The sequence below is a fragment of the Chiloscyllium plagiosum genome, unplaced genomic scaffold (assembly GCF_037043375.1).
Source record: "Chiloscyllium plagiosum isolate Xiang-an unplaced genomic scaffold, Cpla_swu_hap1 HiC_scaffold_41, whole genome shotgun sequence".
NCBI lineage: Eukaryota > Metazoa > Chordata > Chondrichthyes > Orectolobiformes > Hemiscylliidae > Chiloscyllium > Chiloscyllium plagiosum.
Window position 1 is genome coordinate 38608681 of NW_028270179.1, and position 21638 is coordinate 38630318.

Consider the following 21638-nt stretch of genomic DNA (forward strand, 5'->3'; position numbering starts at 1 on the left):
ACATCAGCTTAAACGCTCCCCAACAGTATTTTAAAAAAGCACCCCCAAGGACATTGATGTCAGCATGACCCAGGTCCAAACGTCCGATGCTTAATAGCTCCACCTTCCCCTGAATCAGACCCCTTCTCCCAAACATCTGAAACCCTACCACCTGCACCATCTGTCCAGCCACCCATTCATCATGTCTATTCTTTCATTCCTTCTCTGACGTGTGCGGGACACTGGAAGCATCCTGAGATGACTGCCGCTGAGTTTCTACCATTTAGTTGGCTTTTAAGGCCCTAAAATCTGCTTGTGGAAATTCATCCTGTTTTGTTTTATTTTAACCTTTGTCTGTGGTGCTGATATGCACCACGACAACTGGCTGATCATCCACCATCTTGAAAATGTCCTGCAGCCGATCTGAGACAGATCTGGCCTGTGCACCTCGCTGGCAACATAACGTTCAGGAGCCTCGTTTTCGAAAGCAGAACCGCGTATCTGCTTGCCTTACAATTGAATTCCCTATGACAATAGCCCTTCCACTCCTTTTTCCCGCCCTTCTGAACAGCAGAACCGTCCAATGTTACACGAACCTAGCTTCTGTGGCCCTTCCCAGATGAGCCATCGTCCACAACTATGTGCAAGGCCGTATCCCTATTTTGGAGGGAGATGAAGTCAGGAGACACTTGCATTGCCTTCCTAATCTTTCTCTGCCTTTTGGTCACTCACTTGCTTTCTCCCTCAGCAATCCTAATCTGTGGTGTGACCAATTTATGAAACGTGTTATTCACGACCCCCTCAGTATTGCGGATGCACCAGGGTGAGTTCATCCGCAGCTCCCGAGCAGTCATGCAGTCTGACAAATGCTGCAGATAAACAGACATCCTGCACGTGAAAGAATCAAGGACATAACTGTGTCCCTGAGCTCCCACCTCTCGCAGTCTCTTAACAAAAATGTTCTACATTGTCCAACCCCACCCGATAACTCAGACCCTTGCGTCTGGAAGCTTCCTTGTAAATTTCGTCTGCACTGGTTCCATTTTAATGGCATCCTTCCATTCGCTAAGTGACGAAATTGAACTCAATATTCTAAGAGCAACCGCACAATTGCGCCAGCACTACCCAACTTCTATATTCAATGCCGTGATTGATGAAGGCCTTTGTGACAATATCCTTCTTCATTGTCCTCTCTACCTATGATTCCAATTTCAGGAAATCGTGCACTTAATATCCAATATCCCTCTGTTCCATTACACGCCTTCGCATGTTTATCTGTCTCATCTTATTTTGAGTCCAGTAAGTCATTTCTTTCAGGAAGCATGCTTGGAGACTGAATGAGATTAACATTTTAAGGCCAGTATGATTTAAATATGCACAAGTGCTCTGGCCACTACATCTCTCTCAAATGATTTCTAAGGTAAAGAAATTCATCGTTGTCCAAAGAAAAAAGAACAAAGAAAATTAGAGCCTAAGAATAGGTTCTTCACCCCTCCAGGCCTGCGCCAATCCAAATCCTCTATCTAGTTCTGTCACCTTTTCTCAAATGGTCTGTATCCCTCTGCTCCCTGCCCATTCCTGGATCAATCTGGAAGCATCCTAAATGATTCTTTCATTACCACCTCGACCACGTCCACTAGCAATGCATTCCAGGCATCACCACGCTCTACCAAATTAACTTTCCATGCATATCTCCCCTAAAATGTTTCCCTCTCACCTTGAACTCGAGGCCCTCATACTTCAGTCCCCCATTCTGGGATACAAGTTCATCTTAAATGAATGCTTCTTAATTTTGAGATTATGCCCCTCTATACGTTGTCAAATGGCATGCGTGTGCTGCAACTAATGTATAATTTCCCGGTTTTATTGCTCTTTCTCACAGTTAACACGCTGGCGATTGCGATCCTCTCTTGTTATCAGTGCGGTCTATCCAAATGTGTTATCCGATATCTGGTGTACATGGCAGTGGCAGATCTACTGGTCAACATTCTTGACCTGATACTGAGACATATTCCAATTGTTTATGTGGACGAATTTCGGTTTGTGAAGTCCATCCCAGTGTGCAACATCCATGCCATCTTTGTCCACGCAGCGACGGACTGTTCTGTGTGGTTCACTGTTGCTTTCACCTTTGATCGATATGTGGCTATCTGTTGCCAAAAACTGAAACATAAATATTGCAACGAGAAAGTTGCATCTGTCGTATTGGGAATAGTAGCAATACTGAGCTGTTTAAAGAATATCTTGTGGTATTTTATGTTATCAGATCAGTATCGGCTAAAGAACCTTCCTTGGTTTTGTGAGGTAAGATCGGGTTTAAAATTATCTAAGTTCTGGGGAAGAGTCGAAATCAGTCATCACCTTCTCACACCATGTTTGGCAATTCTTCTGACTGTGCAGTTCAATGCTTTATGTGTCAGGCATATCCTAATGGCCAACAGAGCCCGCAGACGTCTAAAGACATTCAGTAAGGAGAACAACGTCACAGACTCAAAAATGGAGAGTCGAAGAAAATCCATAATTTTACTGTTTCTCATTTCAGCCAACTTTGTACTATCATGGGCAGTCATTATGTTCTATTCAATATGGAACCGGGCTTGGCTATTGGGACATAAGATTATGTTTCTACATTATTGTGTCCGGGAAATTGGATATATCTGCCAGCTCACAAGTCATTGCACAAATATTTGTATTTATGTTGGGACACTGACTAAGTTCCGGAACCAAGTGAAGGATGTGTTCAAATATCCAATTACTCCATTGATAAAATTGTTTAATTAATGAAAACCAGCTTTAAATAGAGAAATCAGTTCCAAATCAAAATCTCTGCAATTCACTTTTTCATGGTGGCAGAACGATAGGCCAAAGCAAGCCAATGAACGTGCACTAGCAGGTGATAAACCCACACAGTGGGATCAGTTTATTCTCTCATCGGTGTCAGTGATAGACATACATTGGACTCAGTCTGCTCTCTGCCCGGGCTTATTGATACACCAGTGGGGAGAGGAGTCAGACATATGTGTTCTGGGATCAGTGACACACACTCAGTGGGGTCTTTCTCTTTCTTCACTGAGTTCAGTAACACACATACAGAATCATTCATCTGTTGTCTCAGTAGTTTACATCATACAGATCAGTTGGGTGAGTCTGCAAACACCTTGGGGTCAGTGGTGTCAGTGATGCACACACAGTGGATTCGGTCTGCACTCTCCCCGAGGTCAGTGAAATACACATGGTGGACTGAGTGATGCATATACAATGGGATCAAACTACTCTCTCCCCAGCGTCATGAAACTCACACAGTGGAGTAAATCTGCCGTCGTTCTGGACTCAGTGATTTGGAAACAATATGGTAGGGACAGTGGCGGTTGATGTCCAGTCAGCAGTCTTCCCGTGAGCAGTGCTGGACACACAAAGCATTAGTCTGCTCTCTCAGCAGGGTCCGTGTTACACACTCAGTGGTGTCATTCTGTACCCGCCGCAAGATCTGTGATACATTTACAGTAAGGTTGGTCTGCGACTCGTCGAAGTCAGTTAATCACACAATGGGGTCATTCGGCTCTCTACCTATGATCAGTAATACACACTCAGTGGGGTCAGTTGTTCTCTCCGTTGGTCGGAGATACACGCACAGTGGGATCTGTCTGATCTCTCGCCGTGATCAGAGATGCAGACAAAATACGTTCAGTCGGCTCTATCCCTCGGGCCAGTTGTAAATACAAAGTATGGTCGGTCTGCTATCTCCCCACGGTCAGTGATGTACAGGCAGCAGAATCAGCTTTTTCTCTCCCGGTGGTCAGCAATACCCACAGAGTGAGGCCAGTCTGCATTCTCCACAGTGTCAATGATGCACATACAGTGGAATCAACCTGCTCTCTCCGCGGGCTCAGTGACCAATGCACAGTAGGTTCAGTCTGCTTTTTCCACAAAGCTAATGACACACACACACAATAGGTCAGGCTGCTCTCTCCCATGGATCAGTAATACAAACTCAGTGCTCTAAGTCTGTTCTCTGCCCAGGATCAGTGAGACAAGCACAAATGGGTCACTCTGCCCTCTCCCCGTGGTCAGCGACACAGACTTACTGAAATCATTCTGCTATCATCCGGGGACATTGATGCACGCAAAGTGATGCCAGTCGGCATGTTCTGTGGTCAATGGGACGCATACAATGGTGTTGATCTGCTGTTTCTCCCCCGGGTCAGTGAAATTTGGAAAATGGAGTCGGGGACGGTCTCTCTGGGATCAGTGATACGCAGACATTGGTGTAAGCCTGTTCCATCCGGGGTCATTAATGCACATAGATTGGGATCAATCTGCTGTCTCCTCTGGTACCATTGATGTAACTGAAGTCGTGGTCAGTCTGCTGTTATCCAGGGATCAATGATACAGACACAATGGGTTACTTCTGATTACTCCGTGGGCTCAACGAAACGCATATTGACGGGTCAGTCTGATCTCCCCCGGTGGTTACTGATATAGACTCAGTGGGATCAGTCTGCAGACGCTTTGGGTCAATGGAGAGTACCTTTTCCCTCCCGGGTCAGTGCTGGACGCACAATGACGTCAACTGCCTACTGCCTGTGGTCTGTGGCAAAGACACAGTGGAGTCAAATTGCTCTGTCCTCTGCGAAGCCTCTTCTAAGGCTGGCTACCTTGAAGACATTCTCCTCCTCTCTCGAGAAGGACCTCAGTGAATCCCTCTCTCACTGTATCCCTCAAGTCATTTCCTCTGCCCTGAAACTCTTCAGCAACGTCCTAAAGCTGACTCGCTATCACAGCCATAACTCCTTCTTCGATGCCTACAGACGGAACGGACTGATCCCACATGGACTCCAGACTACATCCAAGCCAACACAATTTGGAAGTGAACAAGTCAGTCCTGATGAAGTGCTTTTGCACAAAACGTGGATTCTCCTGCTCCGAAGATGCCGCCAGACATTTTGTACTTGACCAGCACCACACTCTCGACATTCTCTATCCCCATGACCAGTGTTACGGACAGAATGGTGTCAGTCTCATGACTCCCAGGAGACAGTGTTGCATGTACATTGGTGTCAATCTGGTCAGTGATGCACACACAAATGGGTCATTCTTTTCTGTCCATGCCATAAATGTTAAAAATTGGAGTGGTCAGTCTGGTCTCTTCCGGGATCACAATTAGAAACAGACAGAAGTGTCAGCATGCTCGGCCCACAGATTCAGTGATATCCATGCTGTCGGGTCAGTCTGTTCTGTCGCCAGAGTCAGTGACACACACACACAAAGCGGCCAGCCTGTTTTCTCCCCAGGGTTAGTCATAAACGTATAACAGGGTCAACATGATATCTCCTCGTGATCAGTGATGCACAAATGGAGGAGTGCGTCTGCTCTCGCCCCTGGACCGTTCATGCACACACTGTAGCGTCAGACCCCTCTCTCCCTGTCTTAGTGATACGCACAGAGTAAGCAGTCTGCTCCCACCCCAGGTTCAGTGACATACTGACAGTGAGGTAAGTTTGATCTCTTCACGGGATTACCGACACACACATTTTGGGTCAGCCTATTCTCTCTCCGCGGCCAGTGACACACATGCACAGTGGAATCTGTTTGCTGTCTGCCAAGGTCCAGAAAAACAGGCACGAAGACGAGTCAGTCTGCTCTGTCCCTGGCTCCTTGATACCCACATAGAGAGTTTTCCTTATGATCTCTGAGATACATATACATTGCGGTTAAGTCTGCGCTCGGGCTAGGCACTGTGATGCACACACAGTTGTGTGTTTCTGCTTTCTCACCAGTGTCAGTGATGCACACACAGTGGTATCAATAAGATCTCTCCTCATGGTCAGTGATGTGCACACAGTTGTATTATTCTGCTTTGGATATCATACTGGCTGGCTGGAAGAAGACTGAGTGGTAGTGGATGGAAAGTATTCAGCCTGGTGTTCGGTGACGAGTGGTGTCTTGCAGGCATCTGTCCTTGGGGCTCTGCTCTTTGTAGGTTTCATAAATGACGTGGATGAAGAAGTGGAAAGGTGGGGTAATAACTAAATTATGACACAAATGTTAGTGGAACTGCAGATAGTCTCGAGGAATTTTCAGGCTACAACAGCATATTGGCAGGATGCTGAGCTCGGTTGAGCAGTGGCACACAGAGTCCAACCCGAATAAATGCGAGGGATTCTTTGTGGAACGTCGAATTTGAATGATGAATACAGGGCTAAAGATAGCATTCTTTGCAGTGCGGAGGAATAGTGGAATCTTGGACTCGGCGAACACAGATCCCTGAAACTTGCCACCCAAATTCAGAGGGTAGTTAAGAAGGGGTATGGAGCTTTGGCTTTCATTAACTGCGGGATCCACTCGAAGATCCATTAGAGGATGCTTTAGAGATGGTGCACAGGAGATTTACCAGGATGCTGACTGGATTGCAGGACATGCCTGATGAAGGGAGGTTGAGTGAGCTCGGGCAGTTTACGTTGGAGAGAAGGAAGAGAGGTGACTTGATGGGCATGTCCAAAATAATAAGAGGCACAGATAGACTAGGTAGCCAGAGACTTTCCCCAAAACAGAAGTAGCTGTCATGAGGGGTCATATGTATATGGTGTTTGGAGGAAGGTACAGGGAACATGTCAGAGGTAGGTTCTTTTTGCAGAGGGTGGTATTTGCGTGGTATGCACTGTAAAAGATGGAGGTTGAGTCAGAGACATTTTAACAATTGGTGGATAAGCACATAGACGTTCTTAAATTGACGGGTGAGTAGGTTCGGTTGATCTTCAGAACCTACTCAACGTCCCTTCATCAGGCATGTCCTGCAGTCCAGCCTAGAAAGTTAAAATCCCCTTCCATAACCACCCTATTATTCTTACAGATAGCTGAGATCTCCTGACAAGTTTGTTTCTCAAATTCACTCTAATTATTGGGAGGTCTATAATACAATCCCAATAAGGTGAGCATCACTTTTTTATTTCTCAGTTCCACACAAATAAATTCCCTGGAGGTACTTCCAGAAATATTCGCCCTCAGCACAGCTGTAATCCTACCCCTTATCAAAAACGACACTCTCCTTCCTCTCTAACCTCCCTTTCTGTCCTTCCTGTACTGGGAGTAATCCAGATATTACTACTCTCGAGAACCTCCTTTTTAAAATCATCCGCAATCACATGTCTCCTCATTTTCTCCAAAAGCCTACCATGATTAACCTTATCAACGGCTTTACTGAAGTCCATGTACACCACGTTAACTGCCCTACCCTCATCTACATGCTTGGTCACCTTTTCAAAAACCTCCATGTGGTTTGTGATACGCGACCTGCCCTTGACTAAACCGGGTTGACTACCTCAAATAAAATTATTTTTTGCTACATGATTATAAATCCAATCTCTTAAAATTCTGTCCAAAACTTTTCCTACCACAGCTTACTGGTCTATAATTCTCTGAGTCATCTCGGCTGCACTTCTTGAACAAGGCTTCAACATTTGCAATCTTCCAGTCCTCTGGTACTAAACCTGCATACAATGACGACTCAAAGAACAAGCCAAAGGCTCCACCATCTACTTCCTAGCATTCCAGAGATTCATCTGATAAATCCTATCTGGCCCAGGGAACTTAGCAACTTCCATTCCTTCTAGAATTGATAACACCTCCTCCTTACCAACCTCAATTCTTTCAAGCCTAATAGCCCGTATCTATGTCTTTTCCTCGACAATATCCTCCTTTTCCTGAGTGAAAACAGATGAGATATATTCGTTTAGCAGCTCTCTGATCTCCCCAGGGTCCACAAACAGCGTTCCACTTCTGCCTTTGACTGGCTCCATTCCTACCCTTGTCATCTTTTTTTTCCCTATATACCTGTAGAAAGCTTTGGGGTTCTCTTTTATTCTACCTACTGAAGATTACGCATGTCTCCTCCATGCCCTTCTTAACTCTCTCTTTAAATATGTCCTAGCTAATCTGTAAATCTCCATCGCCTCACCTGAATCATCTCGTCTCAACGTCACATAAGCCTCCCTCTTCCATTTAACAAGAGATAGAATTTCTTTGGGAAACCACGGTTCCCTTACAATATCACTTCCTCCCTGCCTGACAGGGACATACCTATCAAGTACACGCAATATGTTTTCCTTCAACCAGCTCCACATTTCGATTGTCCACGTCTCCTACATTTTGCTTCCCCATTCTATTGCTTCCTCAGTCTTGGCCAATCGTATTATAATTGCCCTTCCACCTTCAATAACTCTTCACCATTGGCATGTACCTGCCCCTTTCCATCGATCAATTAAATGGAACCGAATTATGGTTACTCTCTCCAAAGTGCACACCAATCACTAAATCAATATCTGGTCTGGTTCATAACCAAGTACCATATCCAGTGTGGCACTTGTTTCTGTATGATATGTCGGCCCTTCAACATACTGTGTCAGGAAACCATCCTGCACACTTTGGAGAAAACCTTATCCATCCGACGTACAAGACGTACATTTCCAGTCTATCTTGGGGAACCAAAAGACCCCCATAATGACCACTCTGCTCCTTTCACTCTTACCCAGAATCATTTTGCCAATACACTCCTCCACGTCCTCAGAACTTTGCAGAGGCGTTTAAAACACTCCGAGCTGTGTGGCCTCTCCTCTCATGCTTCTAACCTCAGCCCATACCACCCCGATAGACAGGCCCTCGACAAGAGTTCTTTCAGCCACCGTTATACGGTCCTTGAATAAAAAAAACACATCGGAGGGTCGGTGTGGACTTGTTGGGCCGAAGGGCCTGTTTCCACACTGCAATGTAATCTAATCTAATCCCTCCCCCTTTTACCACCTTCCCCCATTTTAATGAAAGACCTAAACCGCGGAATCTGCACATCCATTCCAGACTCTGCTCTATCCATGTCTCAAAAATGGCCCAACATTGAAGTCCCGGGTACCTATCGATGCTGCAAGTTCACCTACATTATTCAGGATACTTATGACGTTGATTTCGACACACTTCAAACCGGCTTGCTGTCTGCTACCATACTCACATGAAGGTGAAATGCTGTTCATGTCCTTCCGACTCACATTGTCCTGTGCACTGAAACTACACAACCGGATCGCAAACCCTGTTGCGTTACTTTAAACCCACCTGAATACCAGTAGCAACTTTTCCACCCAGGATATTAGTACTGCCCTGCTCAAGTGAAGAGCGCCGTGTTTGCAGAGGTCTCACCTTCCGCAATAGGGCACCAATTATCGATACTCTGGAAACCCTCCATCCTGAACCATCCCTGCAGGCACGTATTCAGCTGATGTCTATCCTTGTTCCTCGCCTTGCTATCACGTGGCACGGGTAACAAACCAGAGATAACAACTCTGTTTGTTCTCGCTCTCAGTTTCCAGTCTCACTTCCTGAAATCCTGCCTTACATCCCTATCCCTATTTCTCCCTATATTGTTGGCACCGATGTGAACCACGACTTGGGTCGGGTCACCCTCTCCTTTCAGGACTCCAAAGACACGATCCAAGACATCACGGACCTTGGCACCCGGGAGGCAACACACTAACCGTGAGTCTCTTTTGTTCCCAACAAACCTTTCCTCTGATCTTCTCACTATTGAGTCCTCAATGACCAACACTATCCTACTTCCCCTTTCCTTTTGTGAAACAGGGACAGACTCTGTGCCAGAGACCTGCACCCAAATGCATGCCCCCGGTTAGTCATCCCCCTCAATAGTATCCAAAACGGCATACTTGTGTTTACAGGGGAACGACCACAGGGATCGCTGCCCTGACTTTTCTATGTCCTGCATAATCCACGAGGTCAGTGATACACCACAAATTGCGTCAGTGTGCTGCCTCCCTGGACAATAATACACACAGTTATGTCAGTCTGTTCTCGCAGCTTTCAGTGTTACCGACGCCCTGCAATCCATCTGCTGTCTTCCCAGACTGCGTAAAACATACAATGAAGTACACTCACTCTCTCCCTGAGGTTAGTGATACACATACCGTGGCTTCAGTGAGCAATTATCCCGGGGTCAGCAATGCTCACACACAGTGGAGTGAATCTGCTTTATTCCTGCTGTCAGTGATAGACGCACAATGGGGCCAGTCTGCTGGCTCCCCTGGGTTAATGATGCAGATGCAGTGGAATCGTTCTACTCTCTCTCCAGGGTGAGTGATGCACACAGGTTGGGACAGTTTGCTTTCTCCACAGGATCAGTGATAATTAATTCCCAACTCGGGCGACTGTCTCTGAGGAGTTTACACATTCTCCCTGTGTCTCTGTGGGTTTCCTCCCGGTACTCCGCTTTTCTCCCACAGTCCAAAGATGTGCAGTTCAGGTGAATTGGCCATGCTAAATTAGTCAGGGGTAAATATTCAGTCGGGAATGGGTCTGGGTGCGCTGCTCTCCAGAGGGTCAGTGTGGACTTGTTGGGTCGAAGGGCCTGCTTCCAATGTGTCGGGAATCTATTTTAAAATCTAAAAATACACAGTGGGGTCATTCGAAAATCTCCACAGGTTCGGTGATACGCACACCGTGGCTTCATTATGCTCTCTCCTTGCACCAAAGATAAACACATCGTGGAGTCAGTCGACAAGCTCCTCATTATCAGTGAGTCACACACATCCAAACGTTTCAATATGATCAATCATCGGGATCAGTGATACGAGTTTTGAGTCAGTCTACTCTCTCCTCAATGTCAGTAACAGACACACACAGTTCCACCTTCCTGGTGTCTTCCTGCAGAGAGTGATAGGCACACAGTAGGACAATATGCTGTATCCTCGGGCTCAGGAATGCACACACAGTGGGGTCTGTCTACTCTCTACTAGGATCAGTGATAAATGCATAATGGGATGAATTCCCTTTCTCCCCGGGGTCAACCTCCATATCTGGTGACAACAGACAAGAAGGTGCATGGCGTCAGCAATATGCACACACAGTGAGGTCAGTCTACTCTATTCCCCGAGGTCAGTCATGCACACAATATGGGTTCAGTATGTTCCCTGCCCAGAGTCATTGCAATGCACGCAGATATGGTCTCCTTTACATCGTGGAGGGCGAGTGCCAACTCGTGGACCAGTTCAACACAGTCTTCCAAATGTAGAATAGTGTTTGTATCAATCGTTGTGACTGCATTAACTTTGTGATAATCCACACGTAACCGTTGGACACCACATGATGTTGGGACCATTACTCTGGGTGTGCTCCAGTCATTGCAACACACTTCAATTATGTAATCTTGGAGCATGCATTCGAACTCTTTTTGAACTTGTGCCAACTTTAATGGGTTAAGCCTTGAAGGATGTTGCTTAATCGAAACTCCATTTCCTATATCTCCAACATGCACAATTAGGTTGGTATTTCCCAGTTTATTTCCATATATCTCCCCATACGATTGCAAGAACTTTTTTTTCTGTTCATTTCGATTTTTCTCCAGAAGGAGCCTAATCATGTCACCGAATTCTAGACAACGTTCTCGTTGTACAAGCTAATTTGAAGAATGTTCAATTCAGAATCCTTTGAAATTGGTTCTTCATTATGTGCTGCAAGGAACAACACAGTCTCCTTTGGGTTTCCTTCCCAGTCAAAATACTTTATCAGTATATTCACATGACGCATTTCATGAGAGTTTTTTTTCTGTTCAGCGTTCTTGTCAACTGGTTTTCCACTCAATCTCCTTTCGACTTGATAAGGTCCTCTAAACCTTGTTTTTAAAAGATTTATCTCCCACTGCCAGTAACACGAAGACCATATCTCAGTAGCAAAATTGCGAGTTTTCGAGTCATTCCCTGCGTCCGAATTTATTGTTTGCTGTGGTATTTTAGATGCTGCCGAAACAATTTATCCATCTATATTTAATCGCTTCCTAAAATCTGACACGTTTTCGTATTATGTGGTCTCTGGTTTCTGATTTACCAATTTCTCCATAATGACATTGAAAGATCCTTTCATTTCATGCCGAAAAATATTAATTCAAATGGATTCAAAGGTGGTCAATTCATTTGTTGCAGCACTGATTGTAAAAAACGTACAGACAGACTTCCTTTATCCTTTGCATTTAGACAGTCCTGACTATAAGCTTTGAACGTTGCCTTTATGTCTGATGCTACATTTCTCGCTACCCATGTGATTCTGGATGGACTGCAGCAGATTGGAATTATTTTATTCCGAACCAAACATCAATACTCTGAATGATTTTGATGCAAAAATTAACTATCGATCTGACTGTATCTCAGTGGCTCTTCTGTACGTCTTGAAAAATTTGAGTAATTCGTCAACAATAATTCTAGCTGTTTTATTATTTAGTGGAAATGTTGTCGACATACCCATTATTGTCAGATTGATTCTAACTTTTGTTCAATGCATTCAGTTAACAGTGGAAAAACTGTGACGCTGGAAGAGCGTAATAAGTCTGGCAGCATCCAAGCTTATGACGGGCTTGTGCCTAAAACAATGATTCTCCTGATCTTTGGATGCTGCCTGACCTGATGTGCATTTTCAGTGCCAGACCTTACCACTCTGACCTCCAACATCTGCAGTTCTCACGTTATATCAGTCAGTTTTAGGCTCTTGTAAAATTCACTTCAAATGCAGGAATTTATATCATAGGTGTGAATTTATTACTGCTTTTTTCACAAACGCCTGCCAGGTATGACATGACCAGCATAATTCAACTGCGTCCTTAATTAATTTTAGCGATCATGTCACCTCCTGTGCAAAAACCAGTACAAACAGACTGAATTTGGCCAATTCATTTGCTGCATAGTAAAAATACAACTCCTTTATCCTGATCATCTGGTTACTCTAGGTTTTTGCGTTCTTAACCTGCTCTTTAATCTTGATGTCACCTTTCCAACGCTACCTGTAATTCTTCAATGTATGTAATGAACTTAAATTAATTTATTCCAAAGCCATACATGACTTCCCTGGATAACTTTGTTGTAAAATGTGAGCCTTAAACTGACTGTATCTCTGTGTGTAGTCCATCTCTGATGCAAGACTTGATTTGTTCTGCTACAGTGCTTTTCGTAGTGATATTATGCAACTGAATGGCCTCTGGAAATGTGGTGAAGATATCCGTTAACGTGAACACATAGCGATACTGAATTTTTGTTTTCCGTAATGGTCATATGCAATCAATTAATTCTCCTGTAGAAGATCCCTCAAATGCAAGCACGAGTGTTAAACGTTCTGCTTGTATTCCTGCCTGAGGTTTTCAATTACGTGGCATCTGTGGCATTTTGGGAAATTACTTGTACATCCTTCTGCAGTTGAGGCCAAGAAAAATGTTTTTTTTTGTATTTTCGCTTGAGTTTTTCTACCTCCTAATTAACCACCTACTAGTAATTTATGTGCTACCCGCAACACCTCCATCTTGTAAACCACTGGCAATGCAACTTGATGAACTTCAGCCGAGTTCTCATCTGCGTGATTATGTGAGAATCTCCATTTCCACATCGAAACATCATTACTAAAGCAGTAACATACCGGAATACGCTCATAACATTCTTCTTTGTATGTTTCCCGGTATAATTGCAGCAGTTTTTCACCAGTCTGTTGAAACTCAGTTAATTTGTCTTGAATAAAAAAAAATCCACTTTGCCCTCTTGTTACTTTTTTTTGTCTCAGCCATTCGATTACAAATTGTTGCTGATAACTCTTCTTCAACTTCGTTTTCTGCACTTACGGATTTCTCTTCCAATTTCAACTGGTGATTTTGTGATCTTCTACTCACACAATCACGAAAAATCCCAAGATATACTTCCAGTTAGACATAAGTTGCCTGACTTTCCATTGTGTTTTGTCAGCCACAGTAGGCACTCCTACCTTCGATGCAGCTACATCATTACTAAGGAATATTTGGATTCCTGGAACTGAGAGTTTCTGCAGTACGTTATCACCATTTCTCCACTGGTTTCCACCACTCCAACTTCATTCTGCATGATCGAGCACTTTTCATCTCACCGTGATTTCCAGATATTAGGACTTTTTACTGGCTATGGTCTGTGAGGATGCTGCTACTTTACAAAGGATTTGCTGTCCATGATCTTTTTTAAGAGGCTTGTAAAAGACAGACGTTCTGATTTGTCTTCGTGTGGGCTACTTTGATTATGGCCAATTTTTGCTGCCTCAGGCAACAATCTGGAAAAAAAGTCTTTTCGGATTAGTTTTGCTTTAGCTGCTAGTACATTGAAATCGGAGTGCCCAGTTCTCCCAGTTCAGGGTTTTTGTCTAGTCTGGTTTAGTTCTTTTTTGTTATCTGGGGACCCAGAAAAGCTTCTGGGATAAATACAAAAGTTTTCATTCTTCAGCTGTGATGATGCTGTATCTTTAAGAAGATTATGTCAATCTTGCCTAGTTTTAAAGTTCGAAAAGACACAGAATCCGATAAATCCGAAGTGAAGAGCCAATCCGATTACAGCTAACCGATACTGGCTCAGGTAAACGGTTTTTAAATTAAATAAAATGCACAATGAAAGTTGAGTTGCCAGAGTCCTCAGCTAAGTTTTCCACTGCTTTTGTCTGAATAATCAATGAAGGCAGTCAAGCAGTAGTGAAGCTGCTGGAGGCAAGAGAAGTAGTTCCAGGCTGATCCTCCTCTCTCTCTGATATCTGTCCTGTAAGACCCTGTGATGGATGTTTTGTGCCAAGGGTTGTTTATGAGGATTGTTGCAAGGATTAGAAATAGCATCATTGAGTTAGCAAGACCTCTTGCGTTTTCAGACAGTTTAAGGTATTCGGTATTATGTTCTCTTTTATTTGTGTTTCAATTCGTTTTGGTCAAAACTAATTGGTACGAGAAGCTGCATTACTCCTGGAATTTTCACGTTAAAGCTACTTAAAGAAGTGTGTATTTCGGGTCAGCAGACAGGTAGAGAGGGCTAAAGGAGATGGTGGTTTGTGGGGGCGGTGTTTCGGGGTGGCAGGGTGTTGATTATGGTGCAAGGTGGAGGCTTTTCATCAGAGGTGTTGCTTTGGGGCGGCTGGAAATGGCACAAAGGAGTACTTTGTCGGGAGCATGTTTCAAAGCGGCAGGACACGATGTATGCGGGTATGGTTCATTGGGTGGTTGTTGAAGCAGGGGAAGATGTTGCTGGGGATGCGTTTTGTCAGGGCTGGGTTTTAGGCATCGAGAGTGTTTTGTCGGTGGGGGTGATTTGCGGAAGCTGAGATGCCAAAATGGCAGTTGTGTTTCACTGGGGTGTGTATTTGAAGGCGCCAGGAGATGGGACAAGCGGTTGTTGTTTCATCTGGGGACGTGGGGTTTGGGATAGTGGAAGGTGAAGCAAGGGCGGGATGTTTCGTCAGGTGTTTGTCCTTTAGTACGGTAGGGTGGGCGAGAAAGCACAGAGCTTATTGTGGGTGGGTGAGTTGTTGGTCGGGATGTTTTGGGAAAGCAGATGGCGCAGGTGATGGCGCAAGATGGGTGTTTCATCAGGTGGCGATTCAGGGCTGCAGGAGAAGGTGCGGGGGCCTGTGTTTCATCACATGTGTGTTTCAGGTTGGTGGCAAAGAGCGCGGGGATCTTTTTCATAAGCTGGGAGTTTCACGGTGAGATAGCACAACGGGGGCTGTCTGGTTAGGAAGTGTGTTTCGGCGAGGCGGGGCGGGCAAATGTCGCAAGCAGGGTGTGTTTCCTATGAGGGGTGTTTCGGGAGATGAGACAAGGGGTGGGTGTCTCATCAGGACCATGTTTCGTGACCATGTGAGATGTCGCAAAGGGTGCTGTTTTATCAAGGGTGGATGTTTTTGGGCTCCGGGTGATGGCGACGTGGAGTGGATGTTCTGATGCAGCGGGGCGGTGGAGAAAGTGCAAGAGGGCCATGTATCTTTGGGGATGTTTCAGAGTGGAGGGAGATAGTGCAAGGCGGAGTGTTTCATTGGGTGGGTATTCGTCAATGGGTTTGTTTCAGATCAGCAGAGTGGCAGGAAATTGCTCAACATGGGGTTTCATTGAGGAGTGTTTTAGGCTGGCAGGAGGGCGTGCAAAGGGGTTGTTACATTGGATGGGTTCTTTCAGATCAGCGGGAGATGGTGTGTGGGGTTGCGTTTCCTCATATGCGTGTTTCGGGCAGCAGCAAAGAACATGGTGAGTATTTTTTCGGGTGCGTGCTTCAGCGTGGGTGAAGATAACAAATGTGTTTCACTGTGGCGGGAGGTGACACATGAACTGTGTTCTTTGGGGAGATTTTTGTATGGCTGGAGGTTGCGAATGGAGGGTGCATGTCAACAGGGGTGCTTCAGAGTGACGGGTGGTGGTGCAATTAGAGCGTTGCTTAAGTGTAGTGGGGTGGGGCCGAAGCAGATGTGTGTCATTGGGATGGTTGTTTGTAGTGGCAAGAGATGATGGAAGAGGTGGGTGTTTTGTGGAGGCTGGAGATGGTGCAAGGGTGTGTGTTATTGGGGGAATGTATCAGGGTAGTGGAAAATAGCGCATGGGATGGATATTTCATTAGTTGGGTGTTATGTGGCAGCGTGAGATGGCGCAAGTGTTGCTACAACAAATAGTGTGCTGCACAGCTGTAGGTGATGGCTCAATGGGGTAGGGGGATGTTTCACCAGGGGGATGCTTTGGGGCTGACGAGATGGCGTAGGAAGTCGTGTTTCTATAGGATAGTAGTTTTGGGTCGGTGGGTGATAGTGAAAGGTAGCGTATTTCATCGGGTCAGTTGTTTCAGGGCGTTGGGTGATGTCACAGTGGTATGTTACAATGGGGCAGTCGGTTGTAGAGGGGAAATGGCACAAACGGGCGGTGTTTCATTGAGGGGATCTTTTGAGTTTTTTAAAGAAGTAACAAAGAAGATTGATGAGGGCAGAGCGGTAGATGTGATCTATATGGACTTCAGTAAGGCGTTCGACAAGGTTCCCCATGGGAGACTGGTTAGCAAGGTTAGATCTCACGGAATACAGGGAGAACTAGCCATTTGGATACAGAACTGGCTCAAAGGTAGAAGACAAAGGGTGGTGGTGGAGAGTTGCGTTTCAGACTAGAGGCCTGTTACCAGTGGAGTGCCGCAAGGGTCGATACTGGGACCTCTAATTTTTGTCCTTTATATAAGTGATTTGGATGCGAGCTTAAGAGGTACAGATAGTAAGTTTGCAGATGATACCAAAATTGGAGGTGTAGTGGACAGTGAAGCAGGTTACCTCAGATTACAAAAGGATTTTGACCAGATGGGCCTCTGGGCTGAAAAGTGCCAGATGGAGTTTAATTCAGATAAATATGAGGTGCTGCACTTTGAGAAAATAAATCTTAGCAGGACTTATACATTTAATGGTGAGGTCCTAGGGAGTGTTGCTGAACAAACAGACCTTGGAGTGCTGGTTCGTAGCTCTTTGAAAGTGGAGACGCAGATAGATAGGATAGTAAAGAAGGACTTTGTGTTGCTTTCTTTGATTGGTCAGAGTATAGAGTACAGGAGTTGGAAGTTCATGTTGCGGCTGTACAGGACATTGGTTAGGCCACTGTTGGAATATTGCGTGCAATTCTGGTCTCCTTCCTATTGGAACGATGCTGTGAAACTTGAAAGGGTTCGGAAAAGATTTACAAGGATGTGACCAGGGTTGGAGGATTTGAGCTACAGGGAGAGGCTGAACAGGCTGGGGCTTTTTTCCCTGGAGGATCGGAGGCTGAGGGGGTGACCTTTTAGAGGTTTACGAAATTATGAGGGGCATGGATCGGATAAATAGACAAAGTCTTTTCCCTGTGGTGGGTGAGTCCAGAACTGGAGGGCATAAGTTTAGGGTGAGAGGGGAAAGATATAAAAGAGACCTGACAGGCAACGTTTTCGCACAGAGGGTGGTACGTTTATGGAATGAGCTGCCAGAGGAAGTGGTGGAGGCTGGTACAATTGCAACATTTAAAAGGTATTTGGATGGGTATATGAATAGGAAGGGTTTGGAGGATGTGGGACGGTGGCTGGCAGGTGAGACTAGATTGGGTTGGGATTTCTGGTCAACATGGATGGGTTGGACCGAAGTGCCTGTTTCTGTGCTGTACATCTCCATGACTCTACGACTGTCTATGTGCAGGTTAGTTCGATTGGCCATGCTGAGTTGCCCATTGTATACGGGGATATGTATGTTGGTGGATGAGCCACTGGAAATGCAGAGTTTTAAGGATAGGATCGGGGAGTGAGTCTCGGTGGTATGGTATTCAGTTGGTGTGGACCTGTTGGGCCGAATGGTCGTTTTCACACTGTGGCAATTCAATTATTCTATGAAAATGAAATCTGGTAACCACAACATGATGTATGACCAGGAGTAGTGAGTAGTTTGATTGGGATTTGTTTCAAAATATGCACACGTACCAGAAGCGGTGTAAAAGACAATCAATATGTAAATTTCTGATATGAAGATTATTAATATTGAGAAGAACTAAATAATGTATAACTTTAATAATTAGAATTATGAGGAAGCATGTATTGAATCACACAAGACTCTAAAAATCTTGATAACACATATATTTCGGAATGTGATCAAAGATGGGACTGAAGGCATACTTACAGAACCACACAAATTCACTTGAAATTGGGATGTGAGAGAACTTTGTCGCTCAGAGGATAGCTATGTCGGTCAAACCCAAGACTTTGATGGCGAGAGCGCGGCAAGTATTTAAAGATGCACAAATTAGAATCTTGACATTTCCATGTTTTGAGAGTGGAACAAGCTTAAGAGGAACCGAATAGAAACCAGACCAGTCCAGCACAGGCATAGGTTGTTGGTCCACAATATCTGCGCTGATAATCAAGCCATTCTGAACGGATCCCACACGCCTGCACGTGGTCCATAATACTCTATTTGTTGGCACTTCCAACGATTTCTAAATGTCTCCTGAAATTTCTATCGGATCTGAATTTTACCATCTCCCCAGGCAGCGCATTCCAGGCAACTACCATTCTTTGCGTTAATAAATTGTCTTTATTTTAACTTTAACCTATGACAATGTGTATTTTACGTTTCTGTTCGGAAAAAAAAAGTGTGATAAAAAGAACTGTTCGAATATCTACTCAATCCATGCCTCTCGTAATTTTATTAAATTTCACCACTTCGCCCTTCAGACATTGATGTTCATGTTGCACAGTATCATGTAAAAAAGAAAGCCACGGATATCTAGGCAGCCAGAGCAACAGCCATCCTTACCGGTAGATGCAGTGTCAAAGCCCTTCGGTCATTGGCACATGTCGGAAATGTGCACAGACAAGACAACATATGAATTAAGTTCGGAATGGACCGACAGCAAAAGCGCCAACATTGGGATTGTTCTTACCACAGGAAATGGGAGATATTCTTCAACCAAATCGCAGTAGAAATTTTGAGATGGGAAGAATTTATCATGACTCATTTCTGAACATTCTGTGTTCTAACAGCAACAGGCTGCCAGAGGGACTCGAAAAGGTAGAACTCGTTTCAGTGTACAAACTGTCAAGCTTTGTAAAAATTGAAGACATCTTCGTGCAATACATAAACTAATTGTCGCCTGCCTTAGACCACATCAGACACTAAAACGGCAGACATAAGCCATAAGGAGTAATGCTTAAACTCTTGACTCTCACACCTCCTGGGAGCAAATGTGGATTTGGTAGTCAAGTATACAGATGGATCCATGAATTTCAATAATCTCTCATGCCCTTGTACAGGAAACACACAATTGTGAAACAAAAAGTATTGGACAAGAGTGTCTCAGTTATGAAGTGAGATTAGACAGACTGCAGATATTTTCCTGAGATTGAGAGGAGACAAGATTCAGAGGCATAAAAACATAACAAAAATATGGTTGAAAGGATGGTTCGTTTCCTAGTTCAATGATCAGAGGCATAAGATTAAGTTATGATGGAGAGTGTTTCGTGCTAAGTGAGGAAAACACTATTCGCCCAGTAGGCTGTGGGAATATAGAACTCACTACCTGCAACAGTGTTGGAGGTGGAAACCCTCATAAAATTGTAGACGAGTTTTGATGTTCACTTCCGATGCTAAGGGAAACAAAGTCTATTAGAAAGTGCTGGACCATTGGATTGGAATTATTAGGTAGTAGTCTTTGACTGGCATGGATACCATGGGCTGAGAGCGTTTTCTGTTTGCTGTAAATGCGATTAGACAAATCATTAACCTGCGATGACCCACAGAAAGATCCTCGCTTTGTATTGAAACAGATATAAGATGTCCACTTGCTAGATCTGTCGACAAAGAAGAAGAGGACCCTATGCAGCTGTATTGTACACATGTGTGTTCCAAATGAGATAGCACTTCAGATTAATGCACTAATGTTTCTTTGTCAGCAAAATTCAAAGGAGGTAGACCGAAAGCTGTACATTACTTTACGTATCAGATCCCAAATCCCAGACCCATTCAGAAAATGTTTCGACCATACAGTATTCCCCTCACCTTCTTTGCAGTAATTATGTAGCGATAGTGTGTCACTGAGGCCAGGATTCCATTGCCTGGTTTGTTACAAAGGCAATACAAATTTATTTTTGACCTTCATATGTTCAGCTCATGTTGAAATGAAGTGTGAATTTTGTTGACGTTTAATTAAGATTCTCACTAAACTTACATTGCCTTGCTCGGGAACATTAATTAATCTAGCGATAATCTATAACACTGAAAATTTTAAAAGTCCCACCAGACGTTATGAACAAACAAACTGGTGAATTTCCAGTCAAATCTCGTTCACCACAGAATTGTCTGAAAGTGGAGTGATTTGCCTCTCTCCATTAAATTTTGCGTTCATTGATGGTTGACAAATAGAAACATAACCTTTAGAGCCTGGGTGTCCCTGGAGAGGGAAAAAGTGAGGTCTGCAGATGCTGGAGATCAAAGTTGAAACTTTATTGCTGGAACAGCACAGCAGGTCAGGCAGCATCCAGGGAACAGGAGATTCGACGTTTCGGGCACAGGCCCTTCTTCAGGAATGAGCAGAGAGTGTTCAGCAGGAGAAGATAAAAGGAAGGGAGGAGGGACTTGGAGGAGGGGCGTTGGAAATGTGATAGGTGGAAAGAGGTCAAGGTGAGGGTGATAGGTCGGAGTAGGATGGAGGCGGAGAGGTCAAGAAGAAGACTGCAGGTCAGGAAGGCGGTGCCGGGCTGGAGGGATTCGGCTGAGACAAGGTGGGGGGAGGGGGGATGAAGAAACTGGTGAAGTCCAAGTTCATCCCCTGTGGTTGGAGGGTTCCCAGTCGGTGTGGCCTCCTCTATATTGGGGAGACAGGCCGCCTACTTGCGGAGCGATTCAGAGAGCACCTCTGGGCCACCCGGACGAACCAACCCAACCACCCTGTAGCGCAGCATTTCAACTCCCCCTCCCACTCCACCGAGGATATGCAGGTCAATGGACTCATCCACCGCCAAACCACAACAACGCGACGGTCGGAGGAGGAGCGTCTTATCTTCCGACTGGGAACCCTCCAACCACAGGGGATGAACTTGGACTTCACCAGTTTCTTCATGCCCCCTCCCCCCACCTTGTCTCAGCCGAATCCCTCCAGCCCGGCACCGCCTTCCTGACCTGCAGTCTTCTTCTTGACCTCTCCGCCTCCATCCTACTCCGACCTATCACCCTCACCTTGACCTCTTTCCACCTATCACATTTCCAACGCCCCTCCTCCAAGTCCCTCCTCCCTTCCTTTTATCTTCTCCTGCTGAACACTCTCTGCTCATTCCTGAAGAAGGGCCTGTGCCCGAAACGTCGAATCTCCTGTT

At 45.0% G+C, this 21638-nt stretch overlaps 1 protein-coding gene across 1 annotated transcript in view; it reads left to right on the forward strand.

Moving 5' to 3' along the window:
• Positions 1-792: 792 nt before the first annotated feature.
• The window catches only part of LOC148138237 (uncharacterized), a 45027-nt gene continuing 24181 nt past the window's right edge, over positions 793-21638 (forward strand). Inside the window, exons 1-2 of the mRNA XM_087981900.1 lie at positions 793-802; positions 1862-2283. Of these exons, the coding sequence (XP_087838026.1) occupies positions 793-802; positions 1862-2283 (432 nt within the window). The remainder of the gene's footprint in view (positions 803-1861; positions 2284-21638) is intronic.